At 46.8% G+C, this 22040-nt stretch overlaps 2 protein-coding genes across 11 annotated transcripts in view; both read left to right on the top strand.

The window, feature by feature from the left end:
- The first annotated feature begins 293 nt into the window (after positions 1-293).
- rnf6 (ring finger protein (C3H2C3 type) 6) lies at positions 294-9695 on the top strand. Of its 2 annotated transcripts, none has more exons than XM_031584100.1 (4): positions 294-399; positions 1618-1776; positions 4772-4894; positions 5441-9695. In XM_031584100.1, exons 2-4 carry the CDS (start codon positions 1626-1628, stop codon positions 7486-7488), a joined length of 2322 nt encoding a protein of 773 aa, XP_031439960.1. In that variant the 5' UTR covers positions 294-399; positions 1618-1625; the 3' UTR covers positions 7489-9695. The 2 variants fall into 2 exon arrangements, with proteins under 2 accessions (XP_031439960.1, XP_031439961.1); XM_031584101.2 differs by lacking the exon at positions 294-399 and adding an exon at positions 461-856.
- Positions 9696-10069: 374 nt separating this feature from the next.
- The window catches only part of atp8a2 (ATPase phospholipid transporting 8A2), a 58598-nt gene continuing 46627 nt past the window's right edge, over positions 10070-22040 (top strand). The window contains exons 1-4 of one of the 9 annotated variants that reach the window (XM_031584097.2): positions 14096-14113; positions 16186-16321; positions 17893-18146; positions 20354-20531. In XM_031584097.2, the coding sequence (XP_031439957.1) occupies positions 20431-20531 (101 nt within the window). In that variant the 5' untranslated portion in view covers positions 14096-14113; positions 16186-16321; positions 17893-18146; positions 20354-20430. The other 8 variants (XM_031584092.2, XM_031584091.2, XM_031584099.2 and 5 more) reach the window with 8 other exon arrangements.

Here is a 22040-nt window from a genome sequence, read left to right as displayed (position 1 = left end):
TCATCACAGATTTTATAAAAAAAAGGCAAATACACAGCCGTTTCAGTGAAACAATTAGTCATGGTTGGATTTCTTTGTCATGTTACACACCTTGTGTCTCAAAGGCCCTGATGTTAGCTGTCAAAATGGTTGTTTTTTGTTTAACAGTAATTCCACCTTCTTGGAAATAAACGTTAAAATGAAAACCCATTACGCATGCAAAATAATAATGCATCAAATTGGGTGCATTCAAATACATATTTTGGAAATTATTTGGAGAAACCAGATAGGAACCGATATATGTGTATAATGTTGTTGGTCAGACACTGTAGTGTGTAACGTCATTGGTCCCATCTTGACTACATTGTAATCAGAGCGGAGAGGGAAGAGGACCCGTCCATATTATAGCTGCTGTTTCAGGTACCAAAATATACATTACTGGTATTGTCACCTAAACGTAATCTCACCATAATCGATGTTGATATTACTTATATCGTGTATTGTGTTTTGTATTGAGGATCAGTCTCCGTATATTGTTTAACAATTGTCAAAACCTTTCATTAGCAGATAGCTAACTAGCCATCGACACCAACAAATGCGTTGCGTATGTAAAATGACAGCTCGTTTGTCCAGATGGCTATGCCTAACCGGTGTTTGGATTGAGGTGCGGTTTCATGAAGGTTAAAACATTTTATTCAGTGGAGTAGTGATACTTCAGCAGTGCCCGCTTATTGTCTGTAGGATAGGTGGCTAGCTAACTAGCATGGAGACCGACTTTTCTTTGTCATGTCCCTCCTCCGAGATGAAATGTATGGACACCCAATGTGTCTGTGATCTTTTCTGGGTCGGTGATTGGAAGTTGGGTTGACACCGTCAGGTTTGTTGCTCCGCTGTTCTGCGTTCCTCATCATGGCCTACTGTATGGAATGTCATGAATAGACAGTAATATTGCTAAGAAAGACATTGCGTTTCCACCTATTATCGCTGTCATGTTGTGTCAAGACTGTTTAACGGTCTTTGCTCACAGTGAAGCTGTGTTAACCATGTTATGCTAACGGCTAAAGGGCTTTAGGCTAGCATTACTGGCATTCATTTTGTGTGAAGGGATTCAATAATGGAGGATGGTATTTAAAGAAGGTTAAGGGGTGTTTTAAAATATCAGCCCTCTTCTGTCAAGATCCTGAGTTTATTTTTTATTCTGACTTAATGTAGTTGTCATTATGGCACTTTGATGAGGTTAGAAGATACGACGGATAAATTATTGGGGGGGGGGGGATGTTATGAGTTTGCTGATATGACAGATTGGTCTTTAATTAGAAATTGTGTTCTGGCATGATGGAGATGTAAGCTTTAATTATTGTCACATGACATAGGCCTTCAAGTTGTGAATTGCATGACTTATATCTGGATGTTTCATTTTGTCTGTTAAGGGGAAGCATACAATTTGATTGATGCTATTCTAAGCTCAGGTATACAGCCACCATACAAATTGTAATATACTGCACTGACTGTAACCTCACCTTTGAAAGTCAAGAGTCATAAGCTATGGTTTGTCAAGTTATACTTTATGCAAGTCATATTGAGCCACTGTCATTTAACAGTAACCTTGCCCTCCATCCCACCCTTCCATCTAAACAGCGGTTTCCATGGTGATGGACCCTCCGGGCGGGCGAGATGAACGTCGCTCATCTCAGGCAGAGCGTCTACGACGGGAGGAGGCCTACTATCACTTCATTAACGAGCTCAGTGAGGAGGAATACCGGCTCATGAGGGACAGCAACCTGCTCGGAACCCCTGGTAAGTGGCTAAGGCGTGGGACCCCTCACACTAAATTGTAATGAAAAAGTCCACACACAGTGTTAAATAAACCCTCGTAAAGGAGTAACAGCGTGTGTGGACTTTTTCATTACAATTTGGATTCATCTGGTTCTGCACCTGGGATATGCACATTGATAAACCCCCCCCCACCCTTCAGGCTGGTTTCTGTTCCACAAAGACAGTAGTCATGTGGGGACCAGCTGGGACTTTGGCACTATGTATCGAGAGTTTACAGTCTGGAGAGAACCTATTGAAATTATGGACTAGATTCTCTAACAAGGCTTCCCTTGTGGTAAGCTTGGCTAAAGAATTTCAGTAGTCCTTCGGATTGCTTCACAAATTTAAAATGGCGATAATGCTGTACTCATTTCCATCCAGATTCAGTCCACATTTCATTTCCAGATGTATGTCTGACTAGATTTAAAAAACCATAAACACTCCCCGACTGGAATGTTGTGGAATTGCCGCTGCCATTTTGTCAGCCATTCAGGGTGGAAATGACAGCCTCCTCAAATCCTTGTTGTGTTTCGACGGAAGGAGTATACAAAACTGTGCACTTCAGTGCATTTCCACTGACCACCTTGCCTGACTCTGCACGCCTATTGCTCCCAGCTCAGTTGTCGCTGGAATTATTGTCTGGAACTGCTGTTTGCGAGATGAATTGATGGGCCATTCTTAGGGGCCCACCAATCAGCAATCAGTGGGGCTAGCTAAGAGCTATGATGTTGAAATTAAGCTTTTGTTTGAAATATAGTTTCAACAATGGCGGCAGTGCTGGAGCTAGACAAAGCGATACAAACAGTTGTAGCAACGCTAGCAAACACCAATGAATTGAAGGCATAGCAAGAAGAATGTGTAATGTTATTTAAAGAGGGCAAAGACATTGTTGTCTTACTGCCAACAGGGTTTGGGAAAAGCCTAATATATCAGCTTGCATCATTGATGGCAAAGTAGGAATTGTGGTCAATACCGATTGGTTACAAGCTGGTCCAATGGTTCCAGAATCAAGTATATGCCCATTAAGTCTGCCATTGGCCAATGTCGGGGCTGTTGGTGAGCGTCTGTGGCCGTAGCTTTTGCAGTGTGTCCCGCACCGTTGGCACTAGTCGGACCCCCGTTGGTGGCTTTTTGGCCGGAGCATGTATTCCTGCTGAAAAATGTCAAGTTTGCATATCTTGGTACCTTACAGTTGCCTTGCCATGTTGCTAGCAAAGGGTGTTCCTGCTTGATGAAAGAATTCTTGTGGTGTTGGCCATCATTGTAAGAATTTCAAGTAGGGAGAAGCAGTCAAAGTTTTGTCTGGTGAATGGAGGGGCATTTAGGCTATGTTGACGAATGCAAATGCAATGTGGATGAATCATATCTGGATAAGATGACTGAGACGTAGTAAGTCAGCCAGCCTTTATGTGGTCATGCATTTACTTGTGCAGGAAACTAGCTACAGTGTATTGCATGAGCATTTTTGTGTTTAAAAAGAGCTACAGGCCCTATTTCGTCCTCCCAGCATGGATGTAGACCCTCTGAAATCAGACCTGAAATTCAGTGATTCAGCTGTGCTGTCATGGTTTAGTTTTCACAGAGTACAAAATGAAAAACAAAAGTGTTGTGTCACTCCCTAGCCACCTAACTACAGACTTCACTGTACATGTGCAGGGGGTAGATTATGCCCCCTTGGGTGGCCCCTGCAGCCCTGCAGCTCTGGCTGTATCCTCCTACGTCATCCCAAGCCCTTGAAACAGGGGCACATAGTACCCACCATGACTATTTGGCTTTTGGCTATCAGATGGATCTCCAGTGCTTTCTTACAGACACAAGTTACATAGGTTCTTGAATGACATTCATGTCACCACAATATGTCAGATTGATATGCAGTGCTTGATGACAATTAAAGCAGCAGTAAGGAGTTTTGGTCTAAAACTAGCATGCTAACTACATAGAAGACATGCAAAAACCTTGCAAACAACAATAACAGCACAGATGGTACTGATAGAAGCTTGCTATCATGCTAAACTGGTGTCTTGTTGAAGCTTTTCTTATGTTTTCATGGGGTGGCACGACCCAAACCACATAACTACATTGTGCTTAGCCTGGGTGGCTAGAGGGAAAGACAGGTGTGTTTAAGTGTCATTCACATGATCATATACCATGAACATTAATTTGAAGATTATACCAAAATGAGTTGCCAACAAAAGAATCCCTCAAAAGTGGCAACTAGTTGCATATTGTTACTTTAAGGTAGCTCATTCATGTTGCTTTATGACCTACGATGCGAAAACTGTGACATTGCTCTGCCTGATAGACTTTTTGCAATATCGCGTTATACTCTTTGCTCTTTAGTCTTCATTGCTTTACACTGTTAAACTGTTGTGAGGGAGAAGAACAGTAGTCACCATGCCAAGCCAGCTGTAAATTTGGACTACACAGGCTTATCGTCATGGCTATGGTAACATGCAGGATTCCACTGAGCAACCTTTTTCATTATGAAGGGGTATTATGCTCCTCAATGCAATGAAAGTTTATTTATATGATCTGAACCAAGGGCCTTTACGGACCATACATTAGATTCAGCAAACTGAAAGTTAGTTACCCTGGTGCAGAGATGATTGAAGGTTGCAGCTGCCAAATTGAGGTTACACGTCATGCTTACTCAACTGCTGCTGTTTTGCCCTAACTATACCACTAACTAAACCTTCATATATGATGAGGAGTTTTATATACGGCTCATAGCACACACTGGTATGATTGTCAAGTCCATGTTGGGACATTTAAAAGATTGAATGACACACTAAGATCAGTGGATGTTAAAATATGTGTCTGTTAGATCCCATACTGTAACTCCTAAAATAACTCACAATAGCAGAATTAATTATTGGTTTGGGTCAGTGACCTTTACAAAGTCAAACAGTGACATCTCACACTGTAGCTTAAAGGCACATTGCTTCATTTTGAGGGGCTTTTCATCAATTTTCTGCAGGTGAGGTCACCGCAGAGGAGCTGAGGCAGAGATTGGACGGAGCAAAAGAGAGGGTGTCGTCCCAGCCTCGCCCGGAACCACGCCCACAGGGCAACGAAGGTGGAGAAGAACAAGGAAGCAGCGGTGAGAAAAAGAGAGGAGAGGAGCGGGAAGGGGGGATTAGAATGAGAGATTTAAAGGTGCAGTCCTTAATAATAACACATTCCAGCCAATCAAAATTACTTCAGGAGGCTGAAAGGAGGGGTGTAATTTGATTGTCTTTTGAGCTCAAACATCAACGACATTTTGCCAGAATCGAGGACCTAACCTTTAATGAAGGGGTGGAGAAGCAATAGTTCACATTGTTTGTGTAACTGGGGGGTTCAATTTGCATATTATGTAATTGGTGGGTCTGAAGGTTAATTGGTAGAATTTGAATTGCTTAAATAGCTAAGCTGTCTGGCCAAACTTTTTAAATCTGGACACTTTGACAAAGATGATGTTACTAAAACAGTTGGCCAAAGATGATGTAACTAAACAGCTGGCCAAAGATGATGTTACTTAAACAGTTGGCCAAAGATGATGTTACTAAAACAGTTGCCCAAGATGTCGCTGCATCCTAAACAGTTAGTGGTGTTTTTATTATGAGCTGGGTCTTAATCAGTTGTTGTTATTCTGGTGTTGTTGCAGGAGCTCCGGAGGCGGGCTCAGAGACGTCCAATGGCGACTCGCTGCTGGAGTGGCTGAACACATTCCGGCGCACGGGCAACGCCACACGCAGTGGCCAGAGCGGCAACCAGACGTGGCGTGCCGTGAGCCGCACCAACCCCAACAGCGGCGAGTTCCGCTTCAGCCTTGAGATCAACATCAACCACGAGCAGCCTGACGCAGGAGAACACAGCGAAGAGCTCCCTGTTCCCCCACCACCTCCACCGCCCCCTCCTCCGCCACCACTGGCCCCTTCCTCCATACACACGGCTACCTACAGCGTCCCCAGACCTACGCCCTACACCACCCAGCGGCCCTCTGCGCCCTTCTCCCACGCCCACACCCCCCCCGCCAGGCCTACGCTCGGACGGAGGTCCCAGGCCAGACGCACGCGTAACAGCGCCGCACCTCCGCTCCTCCCTCCCCCGCCCTTGCCTGTCCCCCTCACACCACTGAGACGCAGCGTGGCCCCCCAGCCTACGAGCCCTCAGCCTATGCCTGTACCCTCCGCAGCTCCGACCTCGCAACCAGGACCTGACGGCAGCGGTGGTGGGGCGGGCCAGCCTCAGCCCACCTCGTCAAGCCCCACGGCTGTGGAGGAGCAGCAGCAGCAGCAGCAGCAGCAGCGGCAGGAGGAGGCCCCTGAGACTGTCCCAGACCCCTCCTGTGCACCAGCTCAGGGGGCGCTAGTGGGGCGCGAGCCGCGCAGCAGCAGGACTCGATCGCGCGGCCGCGTGCGTAGGGCTCTGGCTGGGACCGGGACCGGGGGAGGGAGCGGGACCGGGGATGGGCTTTCGTCACGCTGGTCACGCCGAAGTCGCTCCCCCTTGCACAGAAGTCCTGCCCCCACCCCAGCCACCGCTGTCCCTGGTGGCGTTGGTGGCAGCGCTGCCATTGACCCAGCTGAGCTCGGGAGCACAACTGCCACCGTTGCCATGGAAACGGGCGAAGCGGCTTCTGCCGAGCCAACAGTGCCCCTCGCGGAGGGCTCAGTGGCCGAGACTAACGAGGAGGAGTCCCACGGTGTTTCGGGTGTGGGCGGACCCTCGGGTGGCGTAGGAGGCGGGGGCGTGCGACGCCACCCCACCATCATGCTGGACCTGCAGGTGCGTCGAATCCGGCCCGGAGAGAACCGAGACCGTGACAGCATCGCCAGCCGCACGCGCTCGCGGGCCCGCGCTGCCGAGAACACCGTCACCTTCGAGAGCGACAGCGGGGGCTTCCGCCGCACCATCTCGCGCTCGGAGCGTGCCGGCATCCGCACTTACGTCAGCACCATCCGCATCCCGCTGCGCCGCATCAGCGAGACGGGCCTGGGCGAGCCCAGCTCCACCGCGCTCCGCTCCATCCTGCGCCAGATCATGACTGGCTTCGGCGAGCTCAGCTCCCTGATGGAGACCGAGGCCGACTCTGAGAACCGGAGTGGAGTGGCAGCCGCCGCCGGAGGACAGGATGGAGGTGTCGCCGCAGGAAACGAGGGCTTGGGCGCCGGAAGCCAGAGCAACGGGGGCTCGGGTTCTGGAACGTCCGAGTCTGACAGGGGCGGGCAGGGGGGCGTGGAGGGGGAGGTTGTGTCTGGAGGAGGAGGTGGCGGAGGAGGGGGAGGTGGGGGGCTGGGTAGAGTCGGGGGTGGTACCGGGGTAGCCTCTGTGGGCACGGGCGGTGGTGGTGGGGGCGAGAGCCGCCCAGCCAGCAGGGACACCAACAACCTAGTGGAGAACGGCACGCTGCCTATTCTGCGGCTGGCTCACTTCTTCCTCCTCAACGACGAGGAGGACGAGGAGCACCCGCGCGGCCTCACCAAAGAGCAGATCGACAACCTGGGCACGCGTACCTACGGCCAGGCCAGCCTGGAGGCCGAGGCCGGACGCGCCTGCAGCGTCTGCATCAACGAGTACGCCCAGGGCAACAAGCTGCGCCGCCTGCCCTGTGCCCACGAGTTCCACATCCACTGCATCGACCGCTGGCTCTCTGAGAACAATACCTGCCCCATCTGCAGGCAGCCCATTCTCTCCAGCCATCACGACTGACCCCCAACCCTACCTCTCTGGCAATCCCCCCACTGCCCCCATCCACTCAGCCCCAGCCTACCCTCAACGACATTTCACACCTCCAGCCACAAGGTGGAGCTGTGTGTCTGTAAATATGCGCTTCAATGTTTTCATTCATGGAGGTCTATTGTATTCGAGCTGAAGGTAGACAGAAAAAAAAAGAGATACCAAAAGTGGAATCTATAATGCAGAGAAATTAACAAAGCTTTATTTTTTTAGACCTGTTGTGTTTCAGCGACTTTTTTTTTCTTCTTTTCACTCTGTCTCTTCTGTGACCTCCCTATGTTGCTACTGAGGTCCCTTTACTACACACAGCATGACTAATGGCTACTGAGGTACTTTTAGCAGGACACTCATCCTGGTCATTTTAATTTCCCCTGCAATGTCTACGACTCGCTGTCATACAGACAGACTCAAGGGGCATTCAGACGGACAGACGGACAGACCTCTTGAATTAAACCCAGACCTGTAAATATATGGACGACTCATTGCTGGGTTGGAACGATTTTGCGAGACAGAGAGATCATACGTCTCGGAAAATGAAAAAATAAAAAAGCCAGTTTGCATCCTAAAAAGAATTCTATAGGTTTTAAGCGCTTACAAAGGAATCCTCCATTTTGTATTTAAAAAAAAAAAAGCTCTTATTAGAGGCCTCCATTTTAATGATCTGACTCCTCTGAAAAGGTCTTCTTTTAATGCGTCTTCAATCAAACAGGATTTTAATGGATGGCATTGATGTGTACTTTTTTTTATCTACTTACAATTTTTTTTTTATTTCACCTCACATGTGGTCTTCACTGTTCTCATCTGTTCATAATTTTGTCCACAGCTTGCTGCTTCTCCAAAAAAAAAAAAGGTTAAATCAGTTTAATCAATCTTCTTACACTACAGCCTGTGGGCCACACAGAAATGCCAGGTATGAGGGTGTCCTGGATATTTAGGCATTCACTTCATGTTTTGTTCAGTCATATTATATTGATTATAACTGAACTTTTTGTGTCCTATTTACAGTCCATACATGTTAGTCAACTAATGGGAAAATGTGCATTCAATATGTTAAATGATGAGTTATCTGACACATTTGGAAAACATAAAACAGCAGTTGCACTTAACCCCAGCTAACGGACTGTGCGTTAACAGCTTTGCATGCTACCTGTCTGCCCACCCATTTATTTGGCTATAACTTGTTAAAGTTGTAACTGATCAAAGACGAACCCAATGCAATTCATGTGACTTGCTGAGTGAAAGATAATCAGGAAGTCTGTAGCCCATATCCCATCATGCACTTGTGCCAGAAGGAGGTCCAGTGGAGTAATAGTATTGAATCCGCGCAGATGGGGGAATTTCTAAATGAAATACGACTGAAGTGAAGTATTATATTTTTTAAATTCACCTCGGACACAACCTCCTTTTCCTTTTAAAGAGCGTCTTTTTGCACCCAAATAATTATCACTTTCTTTCCACTACCTGGTGTCTCTGCCCTTTGCTTCCCTACAGGTGCTCGTGCTTCTCCGGACGTTCTTTTTTGTTTTGCTTCAGGTCATCAAACTGAAAGACACCTTGATTCTAGCTGCACCTTCTTTTTGCACTACCACCAGGGGCAGTATAAACAGCAGCCAAATGTGAAAAAAAAATGAAGATCAACGTGTTTTCGTTTAGTTGTCATTGCGTTACGATCTCTCGTCTCTTGTTTGTTGATCCAACAACAGAAAAGAAATAAGTCTGTCCAGCGAGATATTGCTTGTTCTGATGCCCCCTCTCTTTGAAGTATATTTGTGATGATGATGATGTGTGTGTTTGTGTGTGTGAGAGAGAGAGAGAAAGAGAGAATGTGTGTGTGTGTGTGTGTGTGTGTGAAAGTAAGTACGTAAGAAGGAGGCTAAGCTGTTTATTTTGTGTTTTGACAGCAAGAGAAGATTGAGTGTGTCTTAAGGTGCCATTTATCTGAATGTTTAGAAGAGGCAGAGCAAGGGGTCTTCGGCCATAAAGTTCAGAACTGAATATTTAGTTCTTATTTAAGATTCAAACAACAACATGGAGATATGACTATGTATTATGTTATAATGTGATGATAAAAAACTGTTAAGAAGAATATGTATTCTGTTACTATGTAATAAAGTAAACACATGGGTTTCTCCTCTGCTCCTTCACATGGGAATTAAAATAAGCTTTGTTATGCCTGAAAAGTGGTCTGTTGTCTTTCTGTTATATGTGGTACATCAGAACGGTGAACTCATGTTAAGGATGAACGTAGTGCTTTTTGTGTAATCGTGAAAATGAATGAAAAATATGGTAATTAAGCTATATTAAGTGCGCACAAGTGTTTAAAACAAGAATGAAAACATGTAGGCATGTGTATAGAGTTAGAGCAGTTATCCAAACATCCATCCACACCAACCGGAATTATCCTGTGTCATTTCATTTACGGAAGAACTTTCCAGTATGTGTTAAATTGTTTTCTTTTGAAGTGTAAGCAATGCACTGACACTGACAGGTTGATGGAATAGCCGAACATTCGCCTATGGAAGGGATTGACGCTAGTAATGCGATGGATCACCCCAGTCGACGGAGGCGCGCACACGCTCACCATTGCGCGCTACCGAGGGTGACCCAACGTCTCCGACTATGCTCTATCTCCCGGAGACCGCAGACCTTCGTCCGGCCCGCATTCCCCCGCTGTGTCGCTGAGCTACGAGTATGCCATCATATCGGTCTTCCTTTCCGAGCTCTACACAGATGCGCGCAGGATGTATTTTAACAGGCGATCGAAGAAGATCCACAGCGAGGGAGGTAAGCCATGACATCAGCGGCACAAGCAGTGTGCCAACAGTCGGTGAAGCCTCGAGGTGATATGTAATTTGACCGGATACATATTTGCATTGCTCTTATGGTCTGTGTTGAAACTGTGTTTGTAAGACCAGGCTGCACATTCGCCCTTGATGGAATCAGGCGAAATCTTTTTTTACTTGGGTATGCGGCACGACGGTGGCCCGGGTTGCCGCTTCGCATCATTATTAACACCCATCACAACCATTTGGTCAGACGATGAGATTAAGTTCGATGTTTTGTCAATTCAGCATTTCATCGCCGTACATCTGTTGTCCAGACTACGGTTGCGTCTAGTTGGGTTTGGTGTTTGTTTCAGTGATTAAGCGATGGCGCATTCAGTGCCAGGACCTCTGCCAATACATGCTTATTGGAATGGTAGCCGTCACCTTTCATTTTTATACACAAGCCGCAGCGTTGTTGGGTGTAGAGTTGGTGAATGTAATTGACAAATGCAGTTTATAGATTATGTAACCAGGCTTTGGGTAAATTCGCATAAATTACAGATAGGTAGACAGTCCGATATCTAACACCGACGATGACATGACTTAAAGATCACGTGACTCTCTAAGTACGCTCATTTTCTAAGCCCTTCCTGGGAATGCTCTGTTCACCTGTTGAGGTCATGCTGCGTCCCCCTTTCACATCCAGCTTGTGACTGCATGGGTTTTTACTAAACGTGCTCAGAATGTGAATTTGAGTCAGGAAATTCATTGCGGTCTTTTTATAGCCTGTGAGCGTTCCCGCTTGCTTGCCTGCAAAACGGGAGAGAGGGATAAATAAAGGGAGAGCAAGAGAAATAAAGAAATGCGTCACCATTGCGCTCTCTCGAGTCTGTGCTCTGCTTCGTTCAGGTAGCCAGGCGTGCACTGAGAAACGCTACGCTTCGGTACACAATTTCCTCCCGCGGGCTTCATACTGTCACACGGCGAGGTTGGCTTGGCATCGTCGTGGGGGTGGGGGCACGAACCGAAGGCGGACTGGCATAGAATGACAGCGTACTAAAAGGGCGAGGCGGGCTAGGATTAGAGAGAAGAGGTCGCGTTTGGGGAGATTGCTGAGGCATTTGGCAGAAGACAGCGCGGAGTGTTTACTTAACTGGCTTTGGGTGGATTGTTAAGCCCGTGCGAAGAGCACGTGCTCTCGCGAACGCGTGTCTGATGAGCGAGCGTTACAAATGCATTGTGGGTTTAAAGCAAATGATTGTACAGCAAGAGGGTTTTGTCGCCTGATGGCCCCTAGCATGTTCCAGAAATAGCGGCGGGCCATATTGTCGGGAGATAGCTAGTGCAAATGGACAACCACCCAATAGCAAAATAGGACAGTGAGAGATCGAGAAGTGGGGTCACAAAGCTCCTCAACTGAGTACAGAAGACCAACCAGCCAGTTCACTTCGAGTAAGTCACACGTGTATTGCATGGAATGTCAAACGCAAAAATAAACTCTGCCGAAAAGCATAAAGCTTAGACTTTTTCATTGGTGTTACACACTCACAAATGATTACTGCAGTGACTGATGACAGAAGGTGATGACTTGGAGAGATCACTTCACCGTTGGCAGGACCGCCCGCCCTCACGGTCTTCTGGCAGAGAACTCTTAATTAATCTACTCTTACCCCGCCCTCATTTCCTTAAGTACTCCCTTTGACAAGCCTTCACAGATGAGTGACAGCTGTCTCTTATGCACCACCAGACCTCCCCACACATGGTCCATATGTTGCAGACAGTGTCAAAAGGATAAGGTGAACATGCTCTCAATATATATGTGCTTATGTGGCGTGAAGAAACTAAATCTTTCAATCCAGTCAGATGACATTACTGTAAATGTGCATTTACATGCTGCTTTGGACATGGAAATGGAAACAGTGTGCATGAATGAATGTGTGTGTGTGTCTGTGAGAGAGAGCATGTCCTAGGTAGGGTAGATGTGAGGGATTTCACTTTAACTTGATGCTTCTGAAATCTACAGTTATTTTTTAAACTTAATTCAAAGAGCAATAGCCATTGCTTAAAGTGGCATTATGTAGGAATTGCTAGCGGCTAAACCTAGCGAAACCTCTTGAAATTTGCTTCCTTTGACACTATGACAAACTAGTGAGTCAACAACTTTCCTAACACAGTCAAACATCAAGCAAGTGCAACACAAGACAAAGCAAGACGGCAAATAAGCTACTTACTAGTTCGGCAGACATTAGTAACCGGGCAGCTTCAGGCAAACCTACATAACCCAGTAATATGCCTACGGACCCAGGTATGGCAATGGCATTCTCCATATTAAACGTCATTGTAGCGCCCCAATTTTTTTAAGCTGTTACTTTAAGGTAAAACTGCTAATCCTAACCCTAACACTAAGTACAATTCCTACATAATGCCACTTTAAATAAAGTATACCAGTGAGGATCAGCTAAAATGTATTTACTTTAAATAACCACATGGGGGCAGACTTGCCCAAGCTTAAAGTTATGTGTCTTGTCAGAGACGTTTTAGGAGCCTAACCCTAAAGTCTAGTAGCCCAAGCCTATATGTCTTGTGAACTAGAAGCACAGAAAACACTAAAACTTCGGAGGATAAGGCAGATAACATGTAAGCAAACCTAATGGAGAGAAACTAGACTCCCAAAATGGAATTGTCTTCTTGTAAGTTTGTGTTTAATGTGGTTTGTGTGCCCACACATACACATTTTCTGTTCCCTTTACATCAGTGCTGTCACATCCGTGCTTGATATGTGTTGTCAGTTGGACAGTAATTTGATTGACAGTTTAATATCTTCTGTTGGTATTGCTTGTCCCATCCGTCTGAAGGTGCTAATCAAATGAAAGGGGAGGACTGGAGCCCGTGCTCTGCCACACACTCTGTTCTTTTCTCTCTATTAAAAAATGTCCATATCTATGCACATACACACACATAAACTCTTTTGCCCCGCGACCCAAACTTACAAACACACATGCTCACATGTACGTGCACACACACACACACACACACACACACTCTCTGAAACACACATGCACACAGATGCGCACACACACACACACACACACACACACACACACACACACACACAGACACAAACACAGATGCACACACACACACACACAAACACAGATGCACTCACACATACACAAACACAGATGCACACGCACACACACACAAACACAGACACACACACACACACTCAAACACAGATGCCCACACACACACACACACACGAACACAGACACACACACGCATCTCTCTCCGTTGTGCTCCTTTTCTGTCTTTTAACTTGCTATTCCCTCACATACACTAACATACACAGTCCTACATGGTCTATCATACTTTCTCTCTCTCTTCTCTCACACACACAAACACACAAACACAAATGCACACACACACACACACACACACACACACACACACAAACACACAAACACAAATGCACACACATACACACACACACACACACACACACACACACTCATAACTCTATGAGCTGTGTTTTTTTGCCTCCTCTCCCTCTTCCCCTCTAGTCTCTTACCCTACTGACTGTGCTGTCTTTGTGTGTGTTGGTGTGTGTGTGTGTGTACATGTACGTGTGTATTTGTGTGTGTGTGTTTGTCTGTGTGTGTGTGTTGTTCTCTCCCGCGGCTGGCGTCTGGTCCCGTCTCGTCTGGTCTCCCCAGAGCAGTTAGTGTTGACCCCTCTTAGCCAGGAGTCCCCCCAGCACCAGCCCCAGCCCCAGCACCAGGACCTGGCCACGGGCTCCACCATGCGCTCCCGTCTGGCCGACACATTTGAGAAAAGTGAGTGTCTCTCCTGCCCAGCAGACTGCTGCTACCGCTGCCCCTGATGCTGCTCTACCTGCCCCTGCCCCTGCCCCTGCCCCTGCCCCTGCGCGTGCTGCTACTGCTGCCCTACCTGCCCCTGCTACTGCTACCGCCGATGCTGCCCTACCTGCCCCTGCCCCTGCTGCTGCTGCTACTGCTACTGCTGCCCCTGCTGTTGCCCCTGCTTGTGGAGACCCAGGTGCATGATGGGAGCTCATCTCCCTGCCCCTCCTCTCCGCCTGGTCCCCATCTTGTCCTCTCTACAGTGCGGAGGCTTCTGCTGTAACAGGACAATGCATGCATATGCATATGCGTACACATATACATGCATAAAATAACATGCACACAGTCAGGCGTGGACAAATAAGGAGGTTTAGAGGTGTGTACGTTTTGCAGAGGTAGTATAAATTCAGGCCACACACAGTGGTGAGTGAGCAGACGCTTAATCTTTAATCATGGCCGGGAAAGCAGATGTTAGAATCTTCCAAAGCATTCAAGTGAATATACAGATAGATCTATCTTGCTTTGCTCTCATGTAGCCTTGACATGAACCAGTCTACAAGAAACTTTACATTTCACCCACAAAACGTTATCCAGAGCAATAAGAACAATCATTGCATTATCTAAAAGAACAACCTGACCGAGAGCAAATCAAAGGTCAGGCACACAATAAACATTTTGTACAACAGAAGAGTGTTAAGATGTTTGGTACTCCTGCATTCAAAAGAGATATGGTTTCTACACAAACATAGGGAAAACATGGTCAGACATACATGCAATACATACACAAACACAAGGACAGGCACACATAGAGGATCCACATTTACACATAAATGCATACACACACACACACACACACACATGCACACACCTCATACCACCCGAAGCACTGATTTTGCTATGGGGTTCTTCAGGGTCAAGTCCATGGTCACTCACACACACACACATTTGCCTCCACACATGGAGAGATGTAGATTTACATGCTACATGCTACACAGACAGGGACACATGCACAAAACACACTGAAGATTAAGGACTATTTGTCTTTTACTTATCACACCATCTCCTGCGGTTTCTTTCTTTCACGCAAAAACACATTTGCATATTGCAACTGCATGCATTTAGGCACCAACCAAAATGCATGCTTGCACTTGAGGTCACGAGATGGTACTGGGACATTGACCGCTTGTGTGTGATCCTCACAGCGTGTGTGTGTGTGATAAAGGAAGGTGTGGAATGCGTGGCGGAGAGCTGCTTCAGCATGTGTGAGTGTGTTTCTTGTTGGCTGGGTGAAGGCTGCTTTTCTTGCTTGTGCGTAGGAGAGTGTGTCCCTGTGTGTGTGTGTGTGTGTGTGTGTGTCCCTGTGTTTGTATGTGCACGCGGCCTCACCTGCTGGATTAGTTGGAAAGGGGATTAGAAGCAGGTGAAGTTGCCGAGACGACAGAGCGGAGATTAGAGCTGTGGTCACCGGGGGCTGTAAGAGGCTTTCATTCCTCGCTCACCACTCCATCGCCACGACGACTGGAACACGCCCGTCCCACTGGCCCCTTGCAAGCGGACCCTAAGGGTCGTCGGGGACCCGTGGGTCACCTGGGCAACAGGAGCAGCATGGCCTTGCGGGGTAGAATGAGGTCGAGGCGGCGGTCCGTAGGTAATGCTTTTCTGGCCGGCTGTGGGTACACTTCTCAGTCCCTGCTTTAGTGGGTGTGGCAATGCGTCAGCCAATGAGAACCAAGGAAGCTGATTGCTTTTTACTTTCCATTGCTCTGCTTGTGTGCATTTGTTTTGTGTTTCTTGTTGAGGCCTGTGCTGGTGAATGATGAGTGCTTTTCAATTGTTCCTTGTGACTGCAGGGTGACTTCACGTACTCTTTAGTTCTCCTCCCTCCATTATGAGAAAGTATATATTTCATCACTTCCTGCGCTCTGCCAAACTTTCCTTTCACTTTCTATGGCTGTCAGTGGCGCTGCTCCTAGAGTTACTGTTATTATTGTTTTGCTGTCTAATCTCATGATAAGAACACAATGCTGCAATGCGATCCCCTCCAGATGTTCCTGCTAATTAGCGGGCTGTCGCGGGGTCTGAGTGACGGGCACTGATATTTTATGCCATTGGAGCGGAGCGGTCGGGTCGGCACTGCCCTGCATGAATCGGCGGTCGGGTGTAATAAGCACCGTGACATAGGTGAGGGGATGAATTATGTAGACTGAGGAGGGCTTTTGTATAATTCAGCAGGCCTCAGCTGTGGAGCAGCAGTGAAAGTCTGGCACCGAACGCCACGCTGTGACCCAGCAGACTGACCCCAACCCCCACCACACCCAATCCCCAACACCCCAACACCTCCAAACCCTCCCAACACAACCAAACATGCCATAGGCCAGAGGGTTAGTGCCACACACAAGACTCTCTACCACCCCCACCCCCACCCCCCCACCCCCCAGCCCTCCCCAACATATACAGTACATACATGACCACAGACCTGTAGAAGAGGGTGTTTCTGTGGTTGCCTGGTAATGGAGCTAAGGTAAATAAGGGTGGATTTTCTAGCTCTCTTCTTTAAGGAAGAAGCCACATAATGTTGATTCTGTACAGTTATGCGTTGGTGAGAACATAACAGCAGCTAACACCATTGGTGAGTGTTTCTCCCACATGATCAGTTGTGTGTGAACAGCATCACGAGCCATGCGAGGTGAAGCAGGTGAATAAGTCATGAGAGAAAAAGAGGAAGCCAATGTCTGCTTTTGTTTGTTTATCTGTCTGATAATGGATACCGGAGCTCCACTAAACTGGGTATTTTCCTTTGGCCAAGCTCTGTGGAATAGTACAGGGAGTTATCTTAAGGAGGAACAATGCGAGTGAGAGACACAGCCATTGCCTTTGACTGCAGACATAAAATCAAATATCTAGCTTGGGAGAGGAAGTTATAACTTCAGAGCTAATAAATCATAAAGCCAAGAAAACAGCCAGTTAAACCATAGTCGGTTATATTTGATGGCAAATGGACCATCATGTTCACCGGCTGATGAATGATTTAACATATGAGACATTAGATGCTGTAAGGAGACTATTATCCAGGATCTTTTTGGTCTATTTCAGTCTCCCCACTCAGCGTGTAAAACTCGGTTGTGTGCACAGCAGAGACCTCATCCTTGGTTACATCACCGTGATGAATTTGTGATCAGTTTTTATGAAGTTCAAAATCCAGTTTGCAGAACCTATGCGCTTGAAAGGGTGTATGCATATACAACTATGAGGTAATGTGTACATAAATCAGTTCCCAAGTGAAACAAGGAGAGTAATTAGATCAATGATAAATAGGCTTGGCTGACCCTGGGATCTGATCAGGACTGGCTATTGTCGAGGCCCAGGACAAGTGATTGTGAGGCCAAGCTAATGGTCAAACCAGCAAATTAACTAAGAACGTTAAGTCATTAAGCCTCTGTCACAGGTTGATGGCAGGTTGCATTTGATGGGAGAAAGGTACTGCAGGGGATAAATTAGTTTAAAGTCAAACAATATTAGCCCTGCTAACAAAGATGTGTCCTTGACACCTGTATATTGAACACCTAACATGTAACTCGTGCTTTAAATTTGTATTCAATATATAGACAAATGAAGGACAGTTGTGATGCGTGGGTGTGTGTGTGTGTGTGTGTGTGTGTGTGTGTGTGTGTGTGTGTGTGTGTGTGTGTGTGTGTGTGTGTGTGTGTGTGTGTGTGTGTGTGTGTGTGTGTGCTGTGTTTCTTCTTCCACAGTCTTCCATGATAAGTTGCTGATTCTACACCTCTGTGTCTTGAATCAGTTACCACTCGCCCTTATTGATGAGTTACGAGACATTGATGTTTGTGTATAAATAAGAGCTTTCATCAGCCCTGGCTTGAGATCAGAGGACCATATTGATCCTCTGCCATCGAAATAAGGGTATGCTGAGGTGGGTGTGAACATATCCTGGAAAGAGCACTGACTTATCAGGAGAGAAGAAACAACACTGGGTACAGTAGGCTGCGAGGTAGGAACAGACGATACATTCACTCACCTAAACCTGTTTCATTCAGCATCGCAATCTGTCATGCATTCCCTTTGGTTTGATCATAGCTTGGAACTGTCTGGGTTGTCAATTAGCTTCTCTGGTTTCTCTGCGCTAGCTTCTCTGGTTAAGTCAGTGCTTTCTGCACTCAACGCTAGGCTACACTATGCGTGCTGTCGCCCATCTCCATCCGCTGGCTGCCTGTGTTAGCCGACTTCACTGTGTACACCGGGGAAGTCACCTTGAGGAATCATTATGGCATCTGAGAGGCTACAAATCTGCCGTATTGTTATAGGCTATTTTCTAAGTGAGCTGTGAAGGGAAGGGGTATGGGTAGGGTGGGGGTGCGGCTGCAGCTGCAGGCTAATGGCTTGGACTCTGTTGCGGGGTGGGATGGAGGAGTGGGTGGGGGGGCGCTGGTTAATAGCAGGGGGGTCGTCTGGCCTCTGCCCCCCCCCCCCCAATGCTAAGGGCATTTAGTAACACCATGCAGGTTCCCCTTTTTTTGCATGTGGCTTTCTTCAGAGTTATGTTGTTTTTTTGTGCATTTTGTAAGTAATTGTGTGCACTCGTGTGTGTCTGAGTGCATGCATGTGTTTGTGTATGTGGTGTGTGTGAGTGAGTGTGTGTGTGTGTGTGTGTGTGTGTATGTATGTGCCTGAGAGAGAGGGACCTCGACCAGTGTGAATGCAGCTGTGTTTGACTGTGTATGAGTGTTTGACAACAGTTTTTCTGCCTGAAATCTGTCTGGGTGTTTGTGCAACACTTGAATGGTCCAGGTTGTCTGCATACTGTTTGTTTGGATCTTATCAACCACACGCTATCAGGCACCACACAACGGAATGTAATCCTTAAAACGTTACCGATTCACACAGGGTTAAAATTAGAGTTACATCAATTGTAGTAAAGAGGTTATAGGCCTTCAGCCACGAGGCAGCGATCAGTGATATTATATAATTGGTTCTCTACAGCTGTTCAGAATATAGAAATAGTAACTTGATCCGCCACATTTGGCCGTTGTTATCATTGGTTGAATTATTTATATCTCCCTAATGTAAGATCTTTCCAGTTGTAAGAGAACCTGAGTGTCGACAACTTAGACGTGTTTCCAAATCACATCCCTAACGTGTTGAACTTGGAAGATACCCACTGGAATTAACGTTAATTGACTGGTCTGTTTGGGGATATCCTTAGAGACCAGCAAGGAACCGTCAGGAAGCGAAAGTACTGAAAGTGATCTCCTGACTGGTGATGCCTTGTTCCATGAGTAATTCAAACCAGTAAACTGACCTGCGAGGCGCCGAGGCACTGCTACAGTTTTGTAGTGCGCCTGGCCCTTTAAATAAACCGCGCGCCCATCCTTCAGGGAGCACTAGAAGGACTGCTGGGGAGACAAGGGCCGTTGTCTGGCAGAGCATCGTTAATTACCGAGCCGGTGAAAAAGGGGACCATAAAAAGGCATCCTAGCTCTACCGGAGGCTGCCCGATGACACTGAAACAGAACGCTCTCCACTCAGTTTGTGGTCGGGTACACGGTTCATAGAGGCGTTGAGTGAGTTGAGAGGAGTGACGGCGGACCCTCATCAATCTTCGCCCGTGTTTGTTGTGCCAGGCCAGCTGGGTAAACTCTCGTCTCACTCTTTCATTATTCAGAGCCGCGGATGATGGAAAAAATAATGGGAGTGTGCGTAAACGCGCGTTTGATTTAAATGGGAAAACTGTTAATACGAGTCAAAGGCATCAGCGAATCACGGGCTTACGATTCGTTTCGGCTTGCCCGGGAAGCGTGCAGTGTGTGCAATATACTGTGTAAAGCGGAATTGCCCGTTCTACTTGAATCTGTAGATACCGGTATGTGTATAAGGTTTACCGGAAAAGGTGGTCAACCTTGCGCTGTTTGACTGACCGCGGTGCATCCATCAGCACATTCTATAGAGAGGGTCTCGTGGGCGTCGCTTGTGTTGTGTACTGGTGACGGAGCATCGAGCGTAATGAAAGGAGAGCGGGGTTGGGGATGCGAATGGGTGTTGAGGGGGGTGGGTGGATGGGGGTTGTTCAGAATGGGGAAACGTCATATACATCGAGCGGCAGCTTACATCAGCATACAGAAGCGTTTGTATTGCCATCCCCACTAAACTGTAAACCCACATCTTATGTCTCCCCTTGTCTTGCACGTACACTCACACTAGCCTCGCCTCTCTCCCATCAATCGAACGGTGCAGGACCTGCTTGCTCGTCCGCCGGTTACCGCAAGGCAGACGATGAGATGTCCGGAACAACTTCACAGGCGGAGCCCGTAGACGCCACTGCGAGGACGGTCTTCCTCAACCGGCCCCAGACAACCAAGTTTTGCGACAACCATGTCAGGTAAGGAGTATTCATATAGTATATCATGTTAATAGGGATACAGACATAACCCATTGCAGGAGTTACAATCCAATGCTTAACCACCAGAGTACTTTCTCTTAAAGAATGCCCGCATAGTGTTCATGTCAAGGTGGACTTGTTAACAAAATACAAACATGGTGATGGTTGTCAGATAGTGACAGTTGGGGTAAACTCAGAAGAACTGACCCTTGTATTGCATGTCACAATAAAGCACACAGTATTTTATAACATGCAAGCTTCCCAGCTTGTTAAATGTATTTGCATGTTTGACCATTCATGCCCTGGTTGCTGCACTTCCTTCACTTTGCTGTGATGCTGCTCTCAGTTTATTATCAAAACGAGGTGATGTCACTACCTCTTTTTCATCATCTGTATACTTCCCTGGTTTTTGTTTGCTTTTGTTTGCTTTTGTTTTCTTGTTTTCCAACAAAGGGCCATTCTTTTGTCCGCTCTTTGTCTGGGTTTTGTTTAGATGCATTGGGGTTCTTTCCCAATTTCACACTGGGAATATTCAGGAACCACCATGTGTACAGAATAGTTTGTTATTTGGATAATTATGCTTTTAAAGTGTTGACAACTGGCATGAGTAGTTATCACCGAGTCTGAGGAGGTTGTAGGTCTACGCATTGATACTTAATAGGAATAGATGTTGATGTGCTGGTGTACACAAGAAAGCACGGTTAACTGTCATTAACTTTGTCATAATTCAACCAGGCTGATTGGACTCTAAGGGGTGAGTAAGAGAGTTAGTCTTCATTTAGAAGATAGAAAATCCTTATTTTTAAGTCAGGCTTATTAAAGGACACTTGTATTTGTGGTAATAGGATTTTGTGTAAAACTAAGACTAAGGCAGTAACCTGAACAATTCTGTCACAGGGGGACTGACTTTAGTTAAAGGTACTAAACAGAGTACAATTAATCAGTCTTCTAGTACCAGAGGGAAAGGTCATTACTTCATAATTCAGGAGTGTATACCCTAGAGAAGGAGATTACTCCTCAGATCTCTTACATGTCTTAGCACTCTGTGACCCAAAGCTGCTTTTTACAGTGAAGCACTTTGGGCGCGCACTTGGAGCCCACACTCTCTGTGTGTGTGTGTGTGTGTGTGTGTGTGTGTGTGTGTGTGTGTGTGTGTGTGTGTGTGTGTGTGTGTGTGTGTGTGTGTGTGTGTGTGTGTGTGTGTGTGTGTGTGTGTGTGTGTGTCTAGCTCACGTTCCACTCACTTCTGTGAATTGGTCAGGACATCTCTGAAAGCTTGAGCACTGTCCGGGATGGACCCCCCCATCTCAAAAAGCCTGATCAGGTGATTTAACGACTGACCCCAGACCTGTGGTGTTGTCTTTTGCTCTCATCTGGAGAGGGGCGATCAGAGGGATGGAGAGCTGATCGGATATCGGTGGCTAATGGTGAAAGCGCTCTGTTTGCTCAAATGGCTCCCGAAAGACGCTGTTGCGGGGGAGCATTTTCACCGATCACCGATTTGTCATT

Source organism: Clupea harengus, chromosome 17, assembly GCF_900700415.2.
Source record: "Clupea harengus chromosome 17, Ch_v2.0.2, whole genome shotgun sequence".
NCBI classification, from domain to species: domain Eukaryota; kingdom Metazoa; phylum Chordata; class Actinopteri; order Clupeiformes; family Clupeidae; genus Clupea; species Clupea harengus.
This window is presented reverse-complemented; position numbering and strand designations above follow the sequence as displayed.